Here is a 21,671-nt window from a genome sequence, read left to right as displayed (position 1 = left end):
TAAAAAATTATTTTACAAGAAAATAGTTTATTTTATTAAATATTTTTATTATATTCAAATGGTCAAATTTTCACTTCAAATGAATGTTTTAGATACTTAATTTGTTTTTAAATCACTAAATATATATTTTTTTGCTTACCTATTACATTTTTAGCAATTTTTGAGATTTTCGACAAAAAATGACGAAAATGTCCCTGTGAACCAAAAAAAAAAAATGTTATGTTATGATTTGGAAACGATTTGTAATCCTTCGTTTTTTGATATTTGATAACTATTGATCACCGGGGAAGTGCGAAAGCTGATACGAGAGCTTTGCGGGGTTTTGATCGGCATTTGGGGTGAAAAATGTTTGTCGAGGCTTCGCGGCGGTTGTCACGGGCTCGATGGGAAGTTTCGGGTCGTGACAGGTAGAAACATTATTCATTTCCTATTAGAACTAGAAAAATCCATTGGGAAGAATGAGAGTGTTCATAGTATGTTAGTCGAATGGAGCACAAAGCCAATTGTTGGACGACTTTGGTTTGATGTAATGGTAAGAATTAAGGAGAGAAGTTGAAGCCCTTTACAATCAAGAAGGTCAAACCTTTTGTTGGTGTAGATATAGACTCATGGAGCGATTTGTTGTTAAACATTTCTTTTACAAAGTTTTCATTTATTCTTGTCCCTCTTGACACTTTGATGTTGATGTCAAATGGTAGTGGAAAACCTCGTAAAAATGTTTTATTTCAATGAAGTTTACAAATTAATACAATGTGCCATTAGTCGTTTTCTCCATTCCTTGGTCAATGGGTGTAAAAGAACGAGGGACAGGAGGAAGAGAACACTGTAGCTAGAAGAGGAAAGAGAGAAAGAAGAGAGAGAAAAATGATTTTATATAAGTAGGATTGTGTAATTTTTTAAACTTATGAAGGATAATTTAGTTTTAACGATTTTGAAAGTTATTCTATCAAATACGGAATAGCTAGTATCAAGGGAAGGGTTGGGTTTAGTTTAAAATGGCTTTTTACTAATTCTGAAGAATAGGTAAAATTTAAAAATTGCTATTCCTTACCAATTTGCCAACCAAATAAGGGAGAAAAGAATAGCTAGAAATAAAGGGGAATAGTCTAGTTATTTTTTATACCAAACGCGCATTTAGATTATTTAGTAATGAAGTTATTTTAATTTTTTTTGTTTTAAATTTCTAAACAAATGGTTTTAAGACTGTGATTGGACTTAAAGTTAAAAGCCAAGTCACTAATTAAAAAAGAAATCAAATTAGCAACATCTTTAAACACATCATTTGCCTTGTGATAGTCATCTTCCAAAATGACACTTTAACATGTAATGTGGTAGATGATGTGAAACTTTAACTAACGACAATTAGTTAATAGTTATTACTTAATTGAACGTAATAAAAGTATAAGAATTTATTTAAATTTTATGCCTTTATCTATTTTTCTTGTCAATATTAAACTACTTTTTTCTCAATTCCTTACCAATCTTAGAACTTAATCCTTTTTATGAATTGCCAAAAAAAAATTTCTTAAATATATATTTTGGATGAAAAAAGTCAATTATTATTCATTTTCACAAAAAATAATATGGAGAAACTTCTGGTTAATAAATCTATAAAATTTTATTGTAAAATTATTTTACTACTTAGAACCTTCTTAAAAAAATATTAAAGGATGGGCTAGTAACTAATTTATAATCTGAAAATCGAATTCGTTTAATTTTTATGACATAAAATTTAAAAATGTCTCTAACCTATTTAAAAAATTAAATAAATTTTAATTATTTTATTACATTTAATTAAATTTTTATATATTTATTTTAGATTAAATAAGTTCTTATAATTAAGATTTAATAGTTGATTAGCTATTATTAGTTAAAATGTTACTTGTCATTTTAAGTTTACATTTTATAAAATATAAAATGATAAATGACAGTTTTGAATAATGATATTGAGTAGCGGTTAATTATAAAAATTTATTTAATCTAATATAGAAGTAAGAGACTTGAATAAAGATTTATTAAAATTTTTTTAAATAATTAATGAGGTTTACAAAGTATATTATGTTTTTTTTAAATTTTTATTTCTCTCTTAACCCTGTTTTCCTTTGTGTCAGTTGATTTTAAGGCTTAGCCCTGTTGAAAAATCAGTGTACGTGCATAAACTGAAACCCCAACGAGACATTTGGGTGAGTAGGGTTTATCATCATTTATTCATTTCCCCTCATTCGCCCTTGTAAGACGGCAACACCTCCAACAACCTTCAAATTTCAACCCCCAAAATTATCTCCAATTGGCCATTTTAGATTTTCTTCTTCCATGTTTTGATTCTCATTCCGTCATCTCCGGTTTCTGTATCACCAATGCATCCAAACGACGGCGTCTCCTTCACCTCCTCTTCTCTGAAAATCCCTCTCCCTTCTTCCAGCCCTTCTCTCTCACAAGCCCTAGCCTCTCAGCTCGCCAGAACCCGTCACTCGGTCTTCCAACTCATTGACTCGCTAAGGAATCGCTCAAATTATGTAAGAAATCCCCTGAGTCGATCGACTGAGTCTACTCAGTCCGATTTAGGAATTAGCTCCCTATTCAGAAGCTCTCCCCTACTATTCTCTTTGTCTCTGTCTCTAACTCGCTCCACGGACCCGACTCAGAACCACAACATTGCTAAATCGCCTCTGCTATGTTCCGCCTCGTTGTCGCTGACTCAACCGGCCTCGACTGATTCGACTCAGTCCGGGTCAGAATTGCCTCAGAAGGGGCAGTCGGCGACGGCAGGTCGACACGATGAAGAGAGGGTTCTGATAAGCGAGGTTCTGGTAAGGAACAAAGATGGAGAGGAGTTGGAGATGAAGGACCTCGAAATGGAAGCCCTCACCGCATTGAAAGCTTGCCGAGCCAACTCAGCACTGACTGTCCGCGAGGTCCAGGAGGACGTGCACCGGATTATTGATAGTGGCTACTTCTCGTCGTGTATGCCTGTCGCTGTCGACACGCGGGACGGTATCAGATTGGTGTTTCAAGTAAGTTATGTAAAGATGATTCATTTCAACTAGAGTTTTGTAATTTGTTTTTCTTATTTTGGTAAGTTAGAGCATTGTGGATTTGGGTATTTTGCTTGTATATTGTGCTACTTGTTTGGAATAGTTTTAGGATATCAAGTTGAGAATGGCGGATTAATTCTGGTGGTATGGAATTGAGTTGCTAGATTTTAGGTAATTGCAATAGAGAACTTTCCACTTGAACCAAGAAATTGTCATTGGAAACAGGGATTGTCTCAAAGCCTCACATTGTTTAGTTTTAAATTTTAGAAATTGTTGGTAAAGTGTTTTTGTTTTAATGTTAATCTTGGGTTGGTGACCTTGACAAAAAATCTTGTTTAAAATTATAGTTGCAGGCATTGATATATATATATATATATAGACACACACACACACACACACATACTTATATTTGAAAACCATTTCAAATTGCAGTCAAAATTGAATGCATTTTTATTCTTGGGGTTATACATACACACACACATACATACTTATATTTAAAACCATTTCAAATTGCAGTCAAAATTGAATGCATTTTTATTGTTGTTGTTGTTGTGTATGTAATAGCTCGAGTTGTGGGCTTTGCTGTTGTGATTTCTTTCAACAATGTATGATCTGCTATACTTAATGTGTCCCAAAACTGTTTTGTATTATAATATTCAAGTGATTTATTGTAATTTTTATTCCTATAAAAATTATAATCATATAATTAATCTATTCTATATATAAATGTGACTTGAAGGCTTTGAACCTTTTGTGAAGAGTATATTATGGTTTTGCTTCTGGCTAAATTTCAATAATTCTATTTTATATTATAAAAAATAGTTATTATTCCTTAACAGGGTCCTTATTCTATAATACTAAACAAGCTTAAGAAAGCGATAAATTGTAACAATTAGTAAAAAAACTTGTGCAAAAAATTATGAATTAGAAAATTTCAGTAAAAACTAATTATCAAAGTCATAATTACTAGTAGTTTTATTTTAATTATAATAATACACAATTAATAGTGGTTTCATTTCAATTAAATAATTAAAAATAATAATATGGTTGACCTGCAAATTGCATGTTGATCAGAAGCTATTATATTAAATATATAGTAATATTTATAAAATTAAATCAAGTAAAATATGATAACTAATATATTTCAATCCCTCCCAAACCAATCATTCCCTCTCAATAAATTTTAACATGATTCAGAATTCTCTTCCATTAGCCCTTTTCCCTCCCAAATTTCTCTTATCTTCCCCACCTAATTTGTATTCCTCGACCACATCTCTATGCCCCTGGTCTTGCAATTTGCCTTTTCATTTATGTTTTATTATATATATTTTCTGATAAGAACAGATAACTAAGCCATACCGTAACAAGAAACACTCTCAACCGCCCTGCCCATGTACTCTTGTCATTTGCATCTGTCTCTAATGGCAGTCCCAGTCAATCAGCCTTATCTATAGTCACCTTCTTCAAACAACTGTCAAAGCAGCAGATACATCCTCATCTTCTTCCTTGAACAAGCACCTTAGCAGATCAATGACGTGTCCTTCCATAGTCTGTATCACGCGATATCCACCTCCATCAAGGAACAGGTGCCATGGAAGGGCAAAAGGTCACCAGATCACTATCTCGTATTTATTGCAGAGATTCCTTTAAAAAATTATGTTAAAAATTAAGAGAAACTGTTGAGAAATTTTTGTTGGTTGCCTTGGAAGTTGTTGAAAATGCTTTGTTCTTTTGCTTGATGCTCAAAATTGATTTTCCTTTTTAAAGTTAATGTGTTGACTAATTGTAGATATGGGGTTGTTTGTTTTGGTGTATTGAGGTGTTTGTTAAGAAGAATTTTCTCTTGAAGTTGAGAAGGGGGAAAAGCTTGTGATAGGAAATGGAAAATATCTGTTAGGGTCCCAGGCCACTATGGCTGTGACAGACAATTACCATGTCTCTTGTGGCTGTTACATGCCATTTAGTTCTCAGGCCAATAACAGTCTATGGCGGACATGGAGGCTGCTGCTACTGCAGAACAGTGGCTGCCATGTGTAAATACACACTTCTTTATATGGTCAGGATAGAGTTGGGGGCTTGGGGCAGGGATCTCTTTGGCACCAGTCTACTCTTTTCTGTTAAAAGATTCAGGGGGATTGGAGGTGAATTGCCTTCTTTGTGCCCCCTTCCTTCTGGCTATGTTGATAATCTGTTTCCATAAAAGCAGAGCACATGATTACTCCATAGAGTATTGTTGGAAAATTTTATAGAATGAAATATCCATATGGAGTGAGTAAAAGGAAGAATGTTGGATTTGGCAGGTCTTTCACATGTGTCTAGGATCTTTTCATTGTTAATTGAACATGTTGTTCTTGTTCTGGGCATTATAACCTATATCTTAGGTATATATAGGAACATAACCTTGATTTGATTGAAATTGGGTTCTTGTGGCATAAGGTAGAACCAAACCAGGAGTTTCATGGATTGGTCTGTGAAGGAGCCAATGTTCTTCCATCAAAGTTTCTCGAGGATGCTTTTCGTGATGGGCATGGTAGGTTTTCCTTTTGCATTCTTAAGTATGGATGTATATGCATTTATGGTTATTGCTGGATGACCTGCTTTTGAATTTTGCCCATAGCAGGCCTTCATTATTTTCACTTTTGGTGTCAAGCTGTGCAGGAAAAGTGGTAAATCTCAAGCGTTTAGATGAAGTAATTAATTCCATCAATGGATGGTATATGGAGCGTGGTCTTTTTGGCTTGGTTAGTGCTTTGCGTTACATGATTTTTTAGTTTGTTGACGCTTATGTTCTCTTCATTGATCTTTGAGTACAATCATGTTGCATGGCCACTGTTCTTTGACCTTATAGGTTTCAGGAGTTGATATTCTTTCTGGAGGTATTATAAGGTTACAAGTTGCAGAAGCAGAGGTCAATAATATATCCATACGTTTCCTTGATCGAAAGACGTAAGAACCTCCCTTCAGTTTGCCTTACCTACACTTGTATATGCATATACTAAAATAGGTGCACTTGCAAACATGCATATCAAACTTTTGAATTTGTTAGTGTTAGGATATGACTAGAAATTTTTCATTTTTGTTGCAGTGGTGAACCATGTAAAGGGAAGACAAAGCCTGAAACAATACTTAGGCAACTCACAACCAAGAAGGGGCAGGTGTGACCCTAGATCTTGCTTTTTGTACGTCAATGGGCATTTAATTGATGATAGTCTTAAAGAATTTGTCTATTTCAAATCAAGAAGCATGCCTGTGGAAAGCACAATATGTCCTGACTAACTGGGGTTGTTTCATTCAATGATCCTTCTTTAGGTGTATAGTATGCTTCAAGGAAAACGAGATGTGGATACTGTGTCAACTATGGGTCTTATGGAAGATGTCAGTATCATTCCCCAACCTGCTGGAGGTGAGTGAATATATCTTTTAAAGACACATGCATACACAGATTTTGCATATTGTATTCGGAGGTTTGCTGAGCTGGTTGACAAAATGTTAAAGCTAATTCCTGAAAAATGTAATCGATATACAATCTCCTTCTGAGTGTTTAGTCAATTTTTTCAAGCTGGGGACCTTACCTGGTTTGAGGCTGAATTTCAGACACATAATAATGCAATAATAAGAATGTGCACTGAATTTTATTCTGGATTATTATTATGGACTAACATTTACTGTAATGATGTCATAGTAAATACTAGTAATAGCAAATTAAATTTAGTATGCTGTGGTTCATTCTCATTGTAGTTGATGGAAAGCTTTCTTATTGACTTGAAAATAGACAGGTGAACAGTGACATGGAGGGTTCTTCAGTGTAAGCTTTAGAAGTTGGCTACCTTATTCATTTGTTTGAAATAGTCCTATACTCTTTTGGTTTTTTCAAAGGTTTCTTGTCTGTCATTGAATATATATCTATCATCCTTAGAAATTTACATGTTTTCAAGAATGCAATGGGTGTAGAATATTGGCATTGGTTGGTCGATGGATGCTGCCATAAAGAGTTATAGATATACGACATTTGGTAGGCAAAACTCTCAATGGTCTGACAGTATGAAAAGCCTATTTTCAGTTGCCATAAAGACTGATTTTAGTGCTTCTCCCTGGGAGTTATTTTACATCCAGCTTTTAGTAGATAGCAGTATTTTCTTTAATTTTTCTTTGTTGCTCTGTATAGTTTCTTTTTTTTGAAAAGCGTGTATAGTTCTTAGGTACATAAAGGTGGTGCACATGAAGATTCCACGAAGCTTTTATTGAAATCAGTGGAATACATTTGAGTTAGTTTCTTTTATAGGATTTGACATTTATTTATTCATGAAGCATCACATTAATTTCTCTTTTTGTTTGTTGTGCTTTGCAAGTAATGGTTTTCATGTTAATGTTTTTAAGAGTTTTTTTTTTTTATGTATTTATTTGTCTATTGTCATTTTGTTTGTGCAACATTGTAGATGCTGGCAAGGTTGATTTGATAATGAACGTTGTTGAACGTCCAAGTGGAGGTTTTTCTGCTGGTGGTGGAATATCAAGTGGGTAAGTTATGCTAGTCTAAATTACAATATTACCTGTTCTAGCTTATGTCCTCACCTAATTTACTTACCAAAATTCATACTCATTTATGTGTGGTATATCTGAAAGAATATTTTGTAATTGATTTTTAATTTTGTAGGATTACAAGTGGCCCTCTCTCAGGACTTATTGGAAGGTAAAATTACATATTGCATTTCTGGCTGGTTCAGGTTTTTCCATTCATCTTTCTCTACCAGGGGTTCATTGTGAATTGTGAATGTGCATAATAAATTTCATCTCAGAGAATTTTGTTTCATGCTTTTGGGAGCAAGTTCTATTTTTGAATGATGTAATTTACATTGGTTGATTCATTCCATTACTCATATCAGATATGTGCAATTTTTGTAATTACATCGTCTTACTGCAATCAGGATTTGTTTTCTGGAATGAATTTGAGTGAAAAAGCCAACTAACAATTAAGTTTAGTTGTTCTAGAGTATGCTATAATTTTGGAATAAAATTGGCTTTGCATTGGTCTGTGGACAATTGATTAGTTTGTTAATCTTGTAGTTCTTATATCTTAGTAATCTTCATCTAGCAATAATGTGCATAGTAATAGATAGAATATACATAGCTTACTCTGGTACTAAAAGAGAAACTCGTTTGTGTAATGATGGATTTTATTGGATGCTCTTTCTTTTCTTTCTTTTTTTTTTTCCGTCATATTGTCTTCCTATTATATTCCCATTTCTTGTAAACCTTCTTATTTGCTACTGCACATATTTGGTCATGTTTTGCCACTATGAGCCTTCAGCTTTTCTGTATTCCACCCTCCCTAATTATTATTGAGATGAAAAAGCAAGGAATATATAGTCTGCTAGATTATGTGATAACATTTGATGTGCTGTTTACCTTGTCTCCTACTCTGTTATTTTCTATATGCAGCTTTGCATATTCTCATAGAAACCTTTTCGGAAGAAACCAAAAGCTTAATATTTCCTTGGAGAGGGGCCAAATTGACTCCATATTCCGCATTAACTACACAGACCCATGGATTGAAGGAGATGATAAGCGGACATCTAGAACAATAATTGTCCAGGTGGGTTTTGCTTTTACATTTTGGATGATTGGAAGATTGATTATTATCTGAGCTGTTATGCTTGTATAGAATTCAAGAACCCCTGGGACACTTGTGCATGGTAACCTACATGACAATAGCAGTCTGAGCATTGGCCGTGTGACAGCTGGTGTAGAGTTTAGTCGACCAATTAGGCCCAAATGGAATGGAACAGTTGGGCTTATTTTTCAGGTAGAGCATGTTTCTTAATTGCATTGCATTTTTGGTCAGCAGTATCTGTTCTGAGTTTTCTTCAAAAGAAAAGTTTGTGAAAAGTAGCACCTTAAATTTATTTTTCATTTTGAATCTGAATGCTGTTTGTTTGTGATTAAGGTTTACGTCTCAGTTATGTGATTTGTTTTCTCAGTTATGTGATTTGTTTTCAATATTTGATCCTAATATTTTAGCATGCTGGTGCTCGTGATGAAAAAGGAAATCCAATCATTAAAGACTTCTATGGCAGCCCCCTTACTGCAAGGTATCTCCGATGCCTGGTGTTGTATAGCTTGTATAAGATTGATTTCTCTGCATTAATTGGCTGTTGGTAGTATTTTTATGGTTTAATTTGCTTGACTCTAATCTTCTATTAAATCTCCCTTTTTTAATTAATTTCTTAATGTAGTGGTAAGCCTTATGACGATATGTTGCTGGCTAAATTTGAAAGTGTCTATACTGGTTCTGGCGACCAAGGTTCCTCCATGGTTAGCATCTATACTCTGTGGTTTTCTATCACTCGTTATATGGATGTGCCTCATTTCTGTTATCTTTGCAGTTCGCGTTTAACATGGAACAAGGACTTCCTGTCATGCCTGAGTGGCTGTTTTTCAACAGAGTAAATGCACGTGCCAGAAAAGGTGTTGAAATTGGTCCTGCTCGCCTTCTTTTAAGGTATTTTGTCTATTTTATGTCTTTTATTTTATACAAGGAGCAATGTACAATAATTCGCATGGTGTATGTTTGGGTGGATAATCATTTATTGGCAACTCTATTTCTCTTAATTTGTTTCCTTAACTTCCACAGTTGCTTGGTTTGACACTGAGCTTAAATATTTCTCCCCAAGAGAGAAACGGAGAGAGAATGGGATTTAGAGTGTTGGTATACTTTGCTGACTTGCTTTAGTTTTGATTGCTAGTTTGTCTGGTGGGCATGTGGTGGGTAATTTTTCTCCTCATGAAGCATTTGCTATCGGTGGAACAAACAGTGTGAGAGGTTATGAAGAAGGTGCTGTAGGCTCTGGTCGATCTTATGTGGTTGGCTCTAGTGAAGTTTCTTTCCCAATGGTAGGTGTTTAAAAATTCTTCCTCTTCTTTTGTTGTTGCATCAGTATCTTGTGCTTGCTGTAAGTTACGGATGTTGTATTCCTTTCTTTTGCCTTTGTTTAGGACCTTTCACCTTGATGCTTCATGGCTTTTAGCTTTATTAGAGATTCATGATTATTAACTGCCTTGTTTTAAGCTAGGTAGCCATGAGGAACTCCTAAACATCAGTAAGGATTCTGGTATACGGAGAAGTTTCAAATGAGATAAGACCAAATATCAGCAACTATTAAGTCTGGTAGTTTTATTGTTAGTTCAGACTTAAAAAGGTTAAATCACCATGGCAAATATACAGATGTGAGAGTCAATGATAAATCCATCTCAATAAAAAGCTTATTTCTCAAATGCATTCACATTCAAACTTGTTTACCAATTGATGTGCTTTTCAAACATGAGTCAGAACATGTTTTCATGTATTTTGCTTTTCTTTTTTTGCTGTGTAATAGTTTATCTAAAAAACATGGTTCTAAAACACAATACCAATTAAAACATGTTCTCAGAACACAATTTCAATGAAAATGTGCTTTAAAAATTGTTTTAACACTGATGTGACAAAAATTAGACTACTAAGTTCAAAAGTGGATGGCAGAGAATAGAATTTTTTTTTTTTTTTAAATTTAGATGGGTTTTATTATAGACTCTGGAATGCTATGTTGTCCAAACTGGGAGTCATATCAAGTGATGCTGTTTGACCTTTATTGTCATAAGCTAAAGCCCAATGCTGTGGGTATTGATTCTACATCTTAAGGTGCTTATTCAGAATGCTGGATGTGCAGTGCTACTTATATAATTAAGCTAATTAAACTGCTTGAAGTATATAATAGAAAACTTATCTACGAGGTTGAGCCATGACATAGTATTTGTCCTTGAAATCAGTCTTTGCCCTGTCTATATAATATCTGGATGCAAGTAGGATTATAATGGTGTTTGGTTTTTGGATTCAACAGCTAGTGCTTGCCATTACCTTGTATGTGAACTACAAAGATTGGGCAAACCGTTCAAATTTTACCAGTTAAATATTATGACCAAGTTATATGAAAATATACTATATGAGAAGAGTATTATGTAAATTTCAAACAGAATGGAAGTATTTCAATTGGTTGTAATTAGAAAAATAAGTGTGAAGTTTGCTAGAAATCAAATAGGAGGGTAAGAGCTATATCAGTTGAACCCCTTAAGCCTATTTATAGGCAATTCTGATGAGATTAGTTGGGCACTAAGCTGCCAACTTATTTGACACTAGTTTGCGAAGTGTCAGTAGGTGTCAAGATCAAATGGCAAATGGGTTTTTGGTAGAAAATATACATGCTAGCTGTTGGCATATGACTCTCCATGTCACCGATTTTAATTTGCTTATTAATTAATTTGAGTAATTTTTTGGCACCTATGTGAGTGGAGATCCTAGGATCTTCGTCTAATGGGATAATAAATCACTGAATAGCTGAAATCTTTGTTATATTTATATCCCTCCTTTGGTGTAAGTATCATGGTGAAAGCACTACATATTGTAGTGTGAGGTTGAGTTTATACTCTTACTGAGTTTCATATCTGTACTTGGTGTGTGAGTTGCGTACATACTTTACGAATCTCACCTATATTCGTGTGAAGATAGATAGGGGTTTGCAAATGGTTAATTCATGTTTATTTAGTTAATTTGGTTAAGAATTTTTTTAAACTAAATTAATCGAATGTGCTATGAAAATTAACCAAACCAATTGAAGAAGTAGTTTTAAGTGATTAACTTATTAACCAAATTAGATTGGTTAATTTGGTTAACAATCAAATTAATTGGAACTTTTTTGGATCATGGGCCGTACTACACTCAAGGCCAATTTTCTTAGTTTCATTTTTTATGCTAATTACTCAGTAAATATTATAAATTTTAAAATCTTAACAACACCATAAGTTTAATATCACTAAAATGTTTTGACAAACATGGTTAAAAGCATTAAAATGTTCTAACTAACATAAATGAAAATGCACTAAAATATTCCAACAAATTATAATATGTTTATATTATTATATATGTCATATAATTTGTTTATATATATGTTTACTATTATATATATTTATATTTATATAAACATATATGTTTTAATATGTTTATATTATTATATATGTTATAACTTATAATGGCTTATATACAAATCAGTTAATTATGTTAACCAACTTCTTTTTTTCAAAATCAAAATCGACTGAATTAATCAACATAACCATGTTTGTTTTCAAATTAATCAAACTGTTTGAACCAAATTTTTTCAATTAATTTGGTTATTTTAGTTTTAAGCGAAAACCTCTAAAGATGGGGTTATCCAAGGATTTAAATTGTGGTTGTAGATGTGTTTTTGGTTGGCGTGTTGCATTAGTTGTGGTTGTAGACATAATGGATGCTACCGTGGTCATTGCTGTCATTACAGTCAGTGATTTTTCTTTTCAATTTTACACTTGTTATAAAACGTAGTAATTATAATTATAATAATAGAAACTGTATTTTATGATATTTAAGTTTTTGGTGCATAAATTAATTTAACCTTTTTTTCACAGTTTTTTTTCAATTTATTATATAATGGATGACATTTTCAATTGTTAGTTAGTTACACAAAAATAATACTAAAATTATATTTAATCTAATACAAAAAAGAATAACAACAATATAAATACCAAAAGAAAATAAAAATGAAAAAGAATCCAAATCCAAAATCATAATTGAAATAAAACCAATATATTAATCATAATTTTTTCATTTAAAATTATAAAAAAAATTTCTCTCAAACTTCCATCGAACCCTTCCTTCACAAATTTCTCTAGCTAAATCATATAAAGAAAATTTAAAAATTTTCAATTTTAGTTAGTAATATTTCTCTCTAACATTTTCCCTCTAATTTTAAGCTAAATAGGAAAAAAAATTTTAATCGGTTCGACGAAGCCTTATCCCCACCAAACATCACATCCACAAATTTCCTTCAAAAAGCCTCACTTTTCTCATAGTCAAAATATGCCAAAGTCCAAACATCTGTCTTTACTCATATTTTTCTCTCAATAATCAAAATTGACCAAATAACCTGAACTAGCCTCCCTTAAATCTTTTCTCAATTCTTGCCTTCTTCTAAGTTCCATCCAACCCATGCCTTTTTTGTCTTATTCCTAAACCCAATCAGCTAAGCGCGATAGCACAGCACCAAATCCGCAACTCACCCCCCCACTGTTTTGCTTTTTCTCATCTTTCAAGATTTTGGGTGGAGTCGTCATGGATGGGTTGAGTTTGAACCAATATCTCTCCCCGTTCTCTCACATGCAACACAAATTCGCAAAATTTAAACAAGAGAGGTAATTTTAAGTTTTTTGTTATTACTTACCTTAAATAATTTATTACTGATCTTGATTGAGGTCTATATTCTGATTTTTGAATGAGTTCTTGTAGATCTAGGGGTTTTTAGGAAGTATTTTTCATTTGAAATTCTATTGTCTGATGAAAAAAATGGTTTTTGTGCTACATTTTGGACAGAAAACAATGGCAGTGACAATAGTCACATTATAGCTGGTTTTGTGATTGCAATGCGTTGCTATGTATATGAATTTCATTCACACGTAATTTCAGTGCTGATATTGGTGGTGGAGGGTGTTGATACATTGAAATAGTGGTCTCAATACTGCTACACAACTACTATATGAATCCTTGGGCCACCTTCTATGAGAAACTTGGGCAAAGTCTCTAGAGCACTTGTGAAGTTGGCGGTGCAAGGTTTATAGAATATTGACTACTGAATCTGGGAAATTGAAAATCGTTTTAGCTCTACTTGTTCCAAGATATTGTCTGAAACTTGTGGAAACTGTTTCTCGTTAGTGGTCCTGCTTCTTCTCATCCTTAAAGATAAGATTTTTACTACATATCTTAATGACTTTAGTTAGCTTGGTTTTATAGTTAGCACTTGACACTCCACAATTAGGATTGATGGATAGCTAATGACATTGTATGCAGTATGTTTTTCTAATTTTCACGGCCTATCATAAGAAATGATATTTGCTGACAATAGTGTTGAATATAATAGTTGAGTTTAATGAGTACTAAAACAAGAAAAAATTCAATAAGAGGGTTACTTCTTCATATTGATTTAGAAATAGATATTGGTGGTCTATCACCAAGTATGCTTATATGCTAAAGGTAAGGCAATATAGAGATCCTAACTCCAAGACCTTTCTTGGTATTGGATGCATATCCTTATGCTATGTCATATTTGTTAATTGTTATTTTTCTTCTATTTACATTTTAGATTAGGGATTTAGATACTGACTATGTAGTGGTGCTTATTACGGGATGTTATTGCCACTATCATCTTTGTCCAACATGTAATTTAAAAACTAATTTTTTTTTTCATCAAGCAATAAAATTTCAAATGAGAAGCAGTTCCAAAGTATTAAAGAAACCCTTGATCTACAACTCACTTAAAAATCAACAAATATAAACCTCAATCAAGATCAAGAGAATTATTGGAGGTAAGTGATAACAAATTACTTATAATTACTTGGTTTAAATTTTTGCAAATTTGTGTTGCATGTGGGAGAACAAGGAGAGGTTTTGGTTCAAACTCTAAACATCTATCCATGGCCACTCAACCTTTGATCTTGAAAGTTGAGAGGAAGCAAAACATTCTGGCAACTTCCAAGATAGGAGGGTGAGGGGGCGTGAGTTTGGTGTTGTGCTGCCATGGCTAGTTGCTTGGATTAGGGCAGAAGGCAAAGGAGGCATGGGTTGGGTGGAAGTTGGAATGGGGCAAGAGTTGCAAGATACTGGGAAGGTTGTGTGAGATGATCTGGTCAATTTTTGAGTTTTGAGAAAAAGGACGAGAGAGTAGAGACAAATAGGTTTGGATTTTGGTGTGTTTTAACTAAGACAAACGTGGAGTTTGGAGAAAAAATTGTTGATATGGGTGGTTTGGTGGGGATTGTGTTTTGTTGAACCAATCAAAAATTTTTTCTTTTAGCTTAAAATTTAAAAGAGAAAATTATTATTAGATAAAATGGAAAAATTTTGGGAATTCTTTTATATGATTCAGATGGAGAAATTTGGGAGGGAAGGTTGAAGGAATTTTGAGGAGTTTTTTATAATTTATGATGAAAAAATAATTAATATATTGATTTTATTATTTATTAATCTATGATTTTGTATTTGGGTTTTTATTAATTTTTTTTGAGCATTCGTATTTGTTTTTTGGGTATTAGATTAATTTCATTTTAGTAGTATTTATGTGTAACTAATTAACAATTGCAAATTTCATCCATTATATAATAAATTGAAAATAAGTGAGAAAAATGTTAAATCAATCAAGCATTTTACAATCTACTACACATGGATATAAGAATGAGTAATATTTTAAGTATGAATACTTTAATGTGAAAAAAATTGTGACTGATTCATTTTATCATATAAATAATGAACATGGAGTGCCATATACTACTTTAAATATCATAAAATTAGAGTTTCTGTGATTATAATTACTATGTTTTATAGCAGTTGTGTAAAATTGAAAAAAATTCATGACCGTAATGACCACGATGATGTCTTTCATGTCAGCAACCATGATAAATGTGATATGATCGAAAATGCATTTGTATATGCAATTTGGATCCCTGCTTTAAATTGTTAATTGCCTATTGAGTTTAATTAAGCCCATCATATGTTGTTAAAGAATACGTCGATTTTGTATTATGTTGGAGGAAAAGAGCATTGAAAGGCAAATGCAGAACTTATTGTTGAAGATAGCTGCATTGGTTGTGATGTTAAATCTCTTTTTGCAGAACAGAATAGAGTTTGGATAGGGTTATAGAGAGATTTAGCTCTAGGTAGATGAGAATTTAATGAACAAGGTTATTATTGATGCCCTGTGAGAATTTTATTCATTTTTATTCTTTGCTGTTGTGCAGGTGGGGCCTGTGGAAGGAGTTATGTTTGCAGATTATGGACATGATCTATGGTCAGGCCCCAACGTGCCTGGTAAGTTGTTTCCCGTTAATGTGTCTGAAGCTTTCTTTCTTTTACAGTTTTCCCATATTCTGTTTTGGTAGAAACTAGGGAGAAAATTGGGGAATATTGATACAATGTTCAAGGTGGGACTGAGGTTGAAGATACGAATATACTAACAGCAGAATGCATGCGTAATTCCTGCCCTTCTAATATTGTTTCTTTTGCGTAAACTTTTTGTTGTGCTTTTAGGTGATCCTGCAGGGGCAAGGTTTAAGCCTGGAAGTGGATATGGGTATGGGTTTGGCATCCGAGTGGAGTCACCATTAGGGCCTTTGCGTCTTGAATATGCTTTTAATGACAGGCAGGCGAAGAGGTTTCACTTTGGGGTTGGGCATCGAAACTAAGAAGAGGTTGCCAATTGGAAACCGCGGACACTTGTGCATTGTAGCAGCCTTGGATGCCAGTTACCGTACATAAGTTGGCAAAAAATTTTTGTTCCCCTTTATTGTAAATACTCGTCATTGCTAGGGAGATAGGCTTCTTGACATGATAGTATCTTTATTATTACAGGAGAGTGCACATTGATATCCCGCCGTTGATGCATAATTATCAAGGGCATCCAGGTCTACCATATCTCCATTTGTTGTGGCGTTGTCGCAGTTCACTTCCATCTATGCATGTCAACATCTCATTGTTTTGATCCTGCCATGGGATCAATCCTGGGGTTGGCTTGATATGAAGACATAGTTGGAGCTTAGTTGGCTGTGCATACCAGTGAAATTTTAGATGATTTTTATTTTTTTTTTTAAGAAAGAGATTTTGAAAGCATAAAACTTTGCGCATTACCGTTCTTGAGAGGTCTGAAGTTTCAAAATTAGGTCTCCACGTGGAGTTATATTTTTCATCTATGATTAGTTGCTAGTTATTTTGGGGCATACAAATTACTTTTTAAACTCTTTTAGAAAAAAAAATTAAATGTTGGCCTTGTCTTTTTATAAGAAATATTATTTTTTTTACTATTGTTTGTGAACATTTATGGTAAAATTTTAAAGAAGCTAATTTCACTTTACCTGACATCTTACTATTTACATTAAAATTATATGGCTATATTTATTCTTATCATTAGTTACCTTTATAAATCATAAGTTTAAATAATTATAATCATGTTGCTCATTTTGCGTCAGATATTGTGTATTTTATCCTTATTCTAATGTGTATATGTTAATTTTTTTTTTCAAAAAAAGCATGTTTTCTAACTTTAACATTTTATTTATTTGCATGAAATTTGTATTTTCCATTCAGTAATATTTGTTAGCTCTTTTGAGGACTACAAATTACTTTAAACTCGTTCTAGAAAGAAACCAAATGTTTTCCCTATTTATAAGAAGTGTTGTGTTCTTTTACCATTATCCTTACACATCGACTTATGTTAAAATATTATAAACTTATATTTATTCATGACCTTTACTACGTTTAGAACTACTTAAATTTTTTAAGGTAATTGCAACATAATTTGTTTTTTTTTTTTAAAAAAAAGAGATAGTTGCAACATTTTTACTCATTTTACATTATTATTACCGTTATTTTCACTTGGTTATGTTAATATTTTTAAAATCACTTATTTTGCTTTACATTCATATCTTGTTTATTTATAGTCAACTATTAGCATACATTTGAGAAAATTTGCAAGTTAATTTAATGAATAAAAATTATTTTAAAATAATTTAAAAATATAAAAACCTATATCCAGTTGTTATCCTATTACTTAATTTAGTACTATATATTGATAAAGGAAAAATTAAAAGCTAACTACTATTAATTTAGTATATAATAGTCAATATTTATCATATGAAAAAATATGTTTTTGTTTTGTAATGTTATTTTGTTAGAAATGTTAACTCAATAATAATGCGGCAATATTCAAGAGAGAAGAATTGGATTTGTAAAAATTGTTTTCAATAAATTAAATTCTTAATGAAGGCAAGTTAAAAGCAATTTCTTCCCCCTTCCCTTAATTTTCATAACAAATGTTATGTAATAGTATTTGAGCATTTTCGCTCATTGGTTGGTGCTTGATTTTCTTGTTTAAAAAGTATGATTCAAATTTGGATTTCTCTAAATAAAAAAAAATCTAAAAGAAATTTTTAAAAACTTGATATTTGAGGGAAAGAGGGTTTGAACTTTACATTTTTTGAAAGGTAGATCATGCACCAATCAATATCATGTACTAATTAATAAGTCAAATACTTACGTATTTTTATAAACTTGTTTTTCTATTAAAATGTGTCAAAGTGATTTGATGAGTAAATCAAAAGATTGACAAGTTAAAACAAATTTTACAAATTCTTTAATGTAATTACACAAATTCAAAGAGTGAAAAGTAAAGAGAAAGTGTACAAAGAATTTATAGAGATTCGACTCTTTCTTGGTGTCTGTATTTTTTTTTTTTTAACAAGTTAAAAGAGTTTAATCCATTATTGATGATTAATCAATACAATGTTTTTTCAAGATTCAAATATAACTTTACATGGTACAATCTTTTTAACTTTTTGAGGGTAAATTAAAACATCGATGCCTTTTTAAGGATACGACACAATTTCTCTTAATTTTTCAAGGTTAAATTAGAACCTCTATACTTTTTAAAGATAAAACATAATCATTTTTCTTTTAAAAGGTGGAAAGCAAAGATACCTTTCAAAGGTGGGTTTTGTTAGGTGAGTATAAGTTTGGAAGCGCTTAAATGATATAAAGATGTGTACAAATAATAGAAGTGAAAGCACAAAGGTATGAAGCACAAAGATAGCTTAAAAACTTGGTTTCTCTTTCTTTTTCTTCATAAGATTTGATTCTTAATTATTTGATGTTTTTTTTTCTCTCTTCTTACCTCAAAAATGTGACGAGATTTTTTTTTTAGTTCGAATCTCGTGTTTAACAACTAGTTTTAGAGCCTATAGATTGATCCTTCATGATAGGGATTGATCCCTGCATGGCAACAAGGACCCAGCGCATTCTGTGTAGTGGGGATCAACCCTTCAAGGTTGGGGATCGATTCCTACAGTTTATTTGTGATCAAAACCTTGTTTTGAACCCTTTTAAAGATGAAATCACTTAGGCATTTCAAAGCCAAATGTACAAGAGTTTTTAACATGAATAACTTAAGTTCAAAACTCATTCAAATAAGTTCAAAAACTTATTTAAATAAGTTAAAAAATCATTCAAGCAATATTAATAATTTTTATCATTTCAAAACTATTATCAATTTAAAGTTAATAAAGTTAAAATATTTTTTTTTCATTTATAAAATAATTTCATTTTTGATTGTTGTTCTCAATAATTTCATGACCATAAAAATTGATGAAATGAAGGTGGAGAGAGAGAGAGAGACCTTACACATGGTTTAAATACTAAGGATTTAGAGATTTCTCTCTCTAAATGAATTGCCCATGGTTTAGATGTCCCATTCTAAAACGCATTCATAAATGATGGATTGACTGAGTTGCTTAAATGGGGATTGAAGGGAGTTTCCCTTCCTTTGTCATATGGGTCCCTCTTAATTAATCTAAGGGCACTTAATCATCCACATTGCTAAAGCAAAGAGATCCACTAATTAACCTGATAAGATAATTAGTTAATAAACTTCTTCTTTTTCATTTTTGTGTGCGATGTTTTAGAGGAAACAGAGGCAGATGTTCGGAGATGAGAGAACAAGACATAGACATGAAGTTTCAAGGAGACTCAAAATAAAACACCAACATACTCGTGCTGTCTTGGGAACATGGAATATGGAACATGAAGTCCACTCAGAATGGGGATTATTTAGCCGTACTTTCTAATCAGCTAGGTTTCACACGTGAAACCTGTCATCAGGACTTGATGATAAAGAATAAACTTGACTTCCTTTCTTTCTTGACCAATGCAATGCTGTTTAGTCTACCTCGATGGCATGTATATTTAACATAAGACATTTACATTGGGATTCATGCATGTCAACCTCATCTTGCAGGTGCTTCCACCTAATGGAGATTACACTACTTTTAACTTTCGTGATTCTGCAATGCGTGCATGAAATCTCACTTTGAGCATTTGGTTTCAAAAGTTTCATTTAAAAAAGCCTTTAATGTTGTTCTATTTCATTACTTCGATTTGCATTGTTTATTTTATTATTATTATTATTTTTATAAAGAAAGGAATTTGAACTTAAACTCTTTAAGTAAAAGAATATATGTACTTCTCATTAAATCAAATATTTATACCCATCTTCAAGTGTTTCATGAAAATAACAAAATTATGTTGGTACTCTACTTTTGAAAATATAAAAGTTTATGCATATAAAGCCATCAAATTTTGGTTATATATTAATTATTTCATCTTTGTACTAAATTAGGATTTTAAAAATTAAAAAATAATTACATATAAGGTATTTTAGTGATGTTATTAGAATTTTAACAGCAATGACCCTTTTAAATTCTATTCAAACAAACTATTTCAAGAAGAAAACCAGAAGTTGCTAAAATGACACTTTTGATCATAGGGTTTGAACTTTTGAAGTGATTTCGACTGGTGCCACGAAGTTCAAAATTGTAATTTTCCAAAAATAATTGGGTCCTCAGGAATATTAGTGAAATAAGTGAGTTCTCCAAAGAAGTTAAAGACTTCTTTCACTGCCTTGAAGCATGGGAAATATGGGCAATGTGGTGTAACATGTGGGGCTGTACATGGTTGGCCTCAACTGAGGCGGTTGCATCTCTTCTTGCTTCAAATTCCTTGATCACCTCGGTGGCAGAGTCAAAGGTGTTGAAGATGACCTTTTTTGCAATCACTTGGACAATTTGGCTACAGTGAAATGCAATGACCTTTAACAGTAAGATGTGGGATAAGATGCAAGTGTTTGATACCATGAAAATGAGGGTGATTTGGTGGTTCAAAGCGAAATGGTCAGAAGATGAGAACACTTTTGTAAACCTCATCAATCAACTCAGCATTGTGGTTGTAGTACCTAGGAGAATAAAGTAGCCTCGGACAATCATCCCTTGGGTGAGTTCACCTCCCAGTACTTTCAAATTTAATGTTGACGAGGTTTCAAAAGGAAAGCCAGGGAAAGCAGGTATTGGTGTTGTTATTAGACATGAGATTGGAGTGGTTAAACTTATGGTTTCGAAGGCTGTGGGAGTCGTGGATTCTAATGCAGTTGAGTTACTTGTTATAAAAGAGGCTTTCATGTTGTTTGTGGCCTCAAAATGGGCCACCTCTCATCGGTTAGTAATGGAGAGCAACTCTAACAGCACGTTTGGTTCGCGGAATAGATAGGAATAGAATAGAATAATTATTACGTGGGAATAGAATGAGGTGGGAATAAAATAGAATAAGTATTATGTAATTTGGTATGATGAATGGAATAGAGTAGGAATAATTATTATGATTTATTATAGTGTTTGGTTGGTAACAATAGCTTTGGAATAAGAAAGGAATAGAAAATAAAAAGACAAAAATACCCTTTATTATATATATAATTATTTTATTTTATTTTTTAAATATTAATATTTATAATTAATTAAATATTAATAATTTAATATTAATATTTTATATAATTTAATTACTTATATTTTAATTAATAATATTTTATGTATAAATTAATATTATTTTGATTAAAATATTAATATATTTTTATTTTTTTAAAAAAATAAAAAAAAAATAATTAAAATAAATAAAAATATATATTAATAATTTAATAAATAAAACATTAATAT

At 32.1% G+C, this 21,671-nt stretch overlaps 1 protein-coding gene across 3 annotated transcripts; it reads left to right on the top strand.

Annotated features, from left to right (window-relative positions):
• On the top strand, positions 2,139–16,917 carry LOC18589793 (outer envelope protein 80, chloroplastic). Of its 3 annotated transcripts, none has more exons than XR_001929577.1 (17): positions 2,358–3,014; positions 5,472–5,565; positions 5,694–5,776; positions 5,884–5,981; positions 6,121–6,190; positions 6,345–6,438; positions 7,472–7,553; positions 7,690–7,725; positions 8,475–8,628; positions 8,698–8,838; positions 9,054–9,124; positions 9,269–9,347; positions 9,419–9,534; positions 9,779–9,926; positions 15,885–15,954; positions 16,174–16,393; positions 16,495–16,917. XR_001929577.1 is itself a non-coding variant. In XM_018128149.1 (16 exons), exons 1-16 carry the CDS (start codon positions 2,358–2,360, stop codon positions 16,326–16,328), a joined length of 2,148 nt encoding a protein of 715 aa, XP_017983638.1. In that variant the 5' UTR covers positions 2,139–2,357; the 3' UTR covers positions 16,329–16,917. The 3 variants fall into 3 exon arrangements, 1 of the variants encoding a protein (XP_017983638.1); XR_001929576.1 differs by having other exon boundaries at positions 16,174–16,401; XM_018128149.1 differs by having other exon boundaries at positions 2,139–3,014; positions 16,174–16,917.

The sequence above is a fragment of the Theobroma cacao genome, chromosome 9, assembly GCF_000208745.1.
Source record: "Theobroma cacao cultivar B97-61/B2 chromosome 9, Criollo_cocoa_genome_V2, whole genome shotgun sequence".
In the NCBI taxonomy this organism is placed as follows: Eukaryota; Viridiplantae; Streptophyta; class Magnoliopsida; order Malvales; family Malvaceae; genus Theobroma; species Theobroma cacao.
This window is presented reverse-complemented; position numbering and strand designations above follow the sequence as displayed.

Excerpts from the sequence above, each read along its gene's own strand:
- LOC18589793 (XM_018128149.1), top strand. The coding sequence starts at position 2,358 with ATGCATCCAAACGACGGCGTCTCCTTCACCTCCTCTTCTCTGAAAATC. Across the intron at positions 5,566-5,693 it reads TGCTTTTCGTGATGGGCATG|GAAAAGTGGTAAATCTCAAG; the intron begins GTAGGTTTTCCT and ends CAAGCTGTGCAG. Across the intron at positions 7,726-8,474 it reads CTCTCAGGACTTATTGGAAG|CTTTGCATATTCTCATAGAA; the intron begins GTAAAATTACAT and ends TTCTATATGCAG.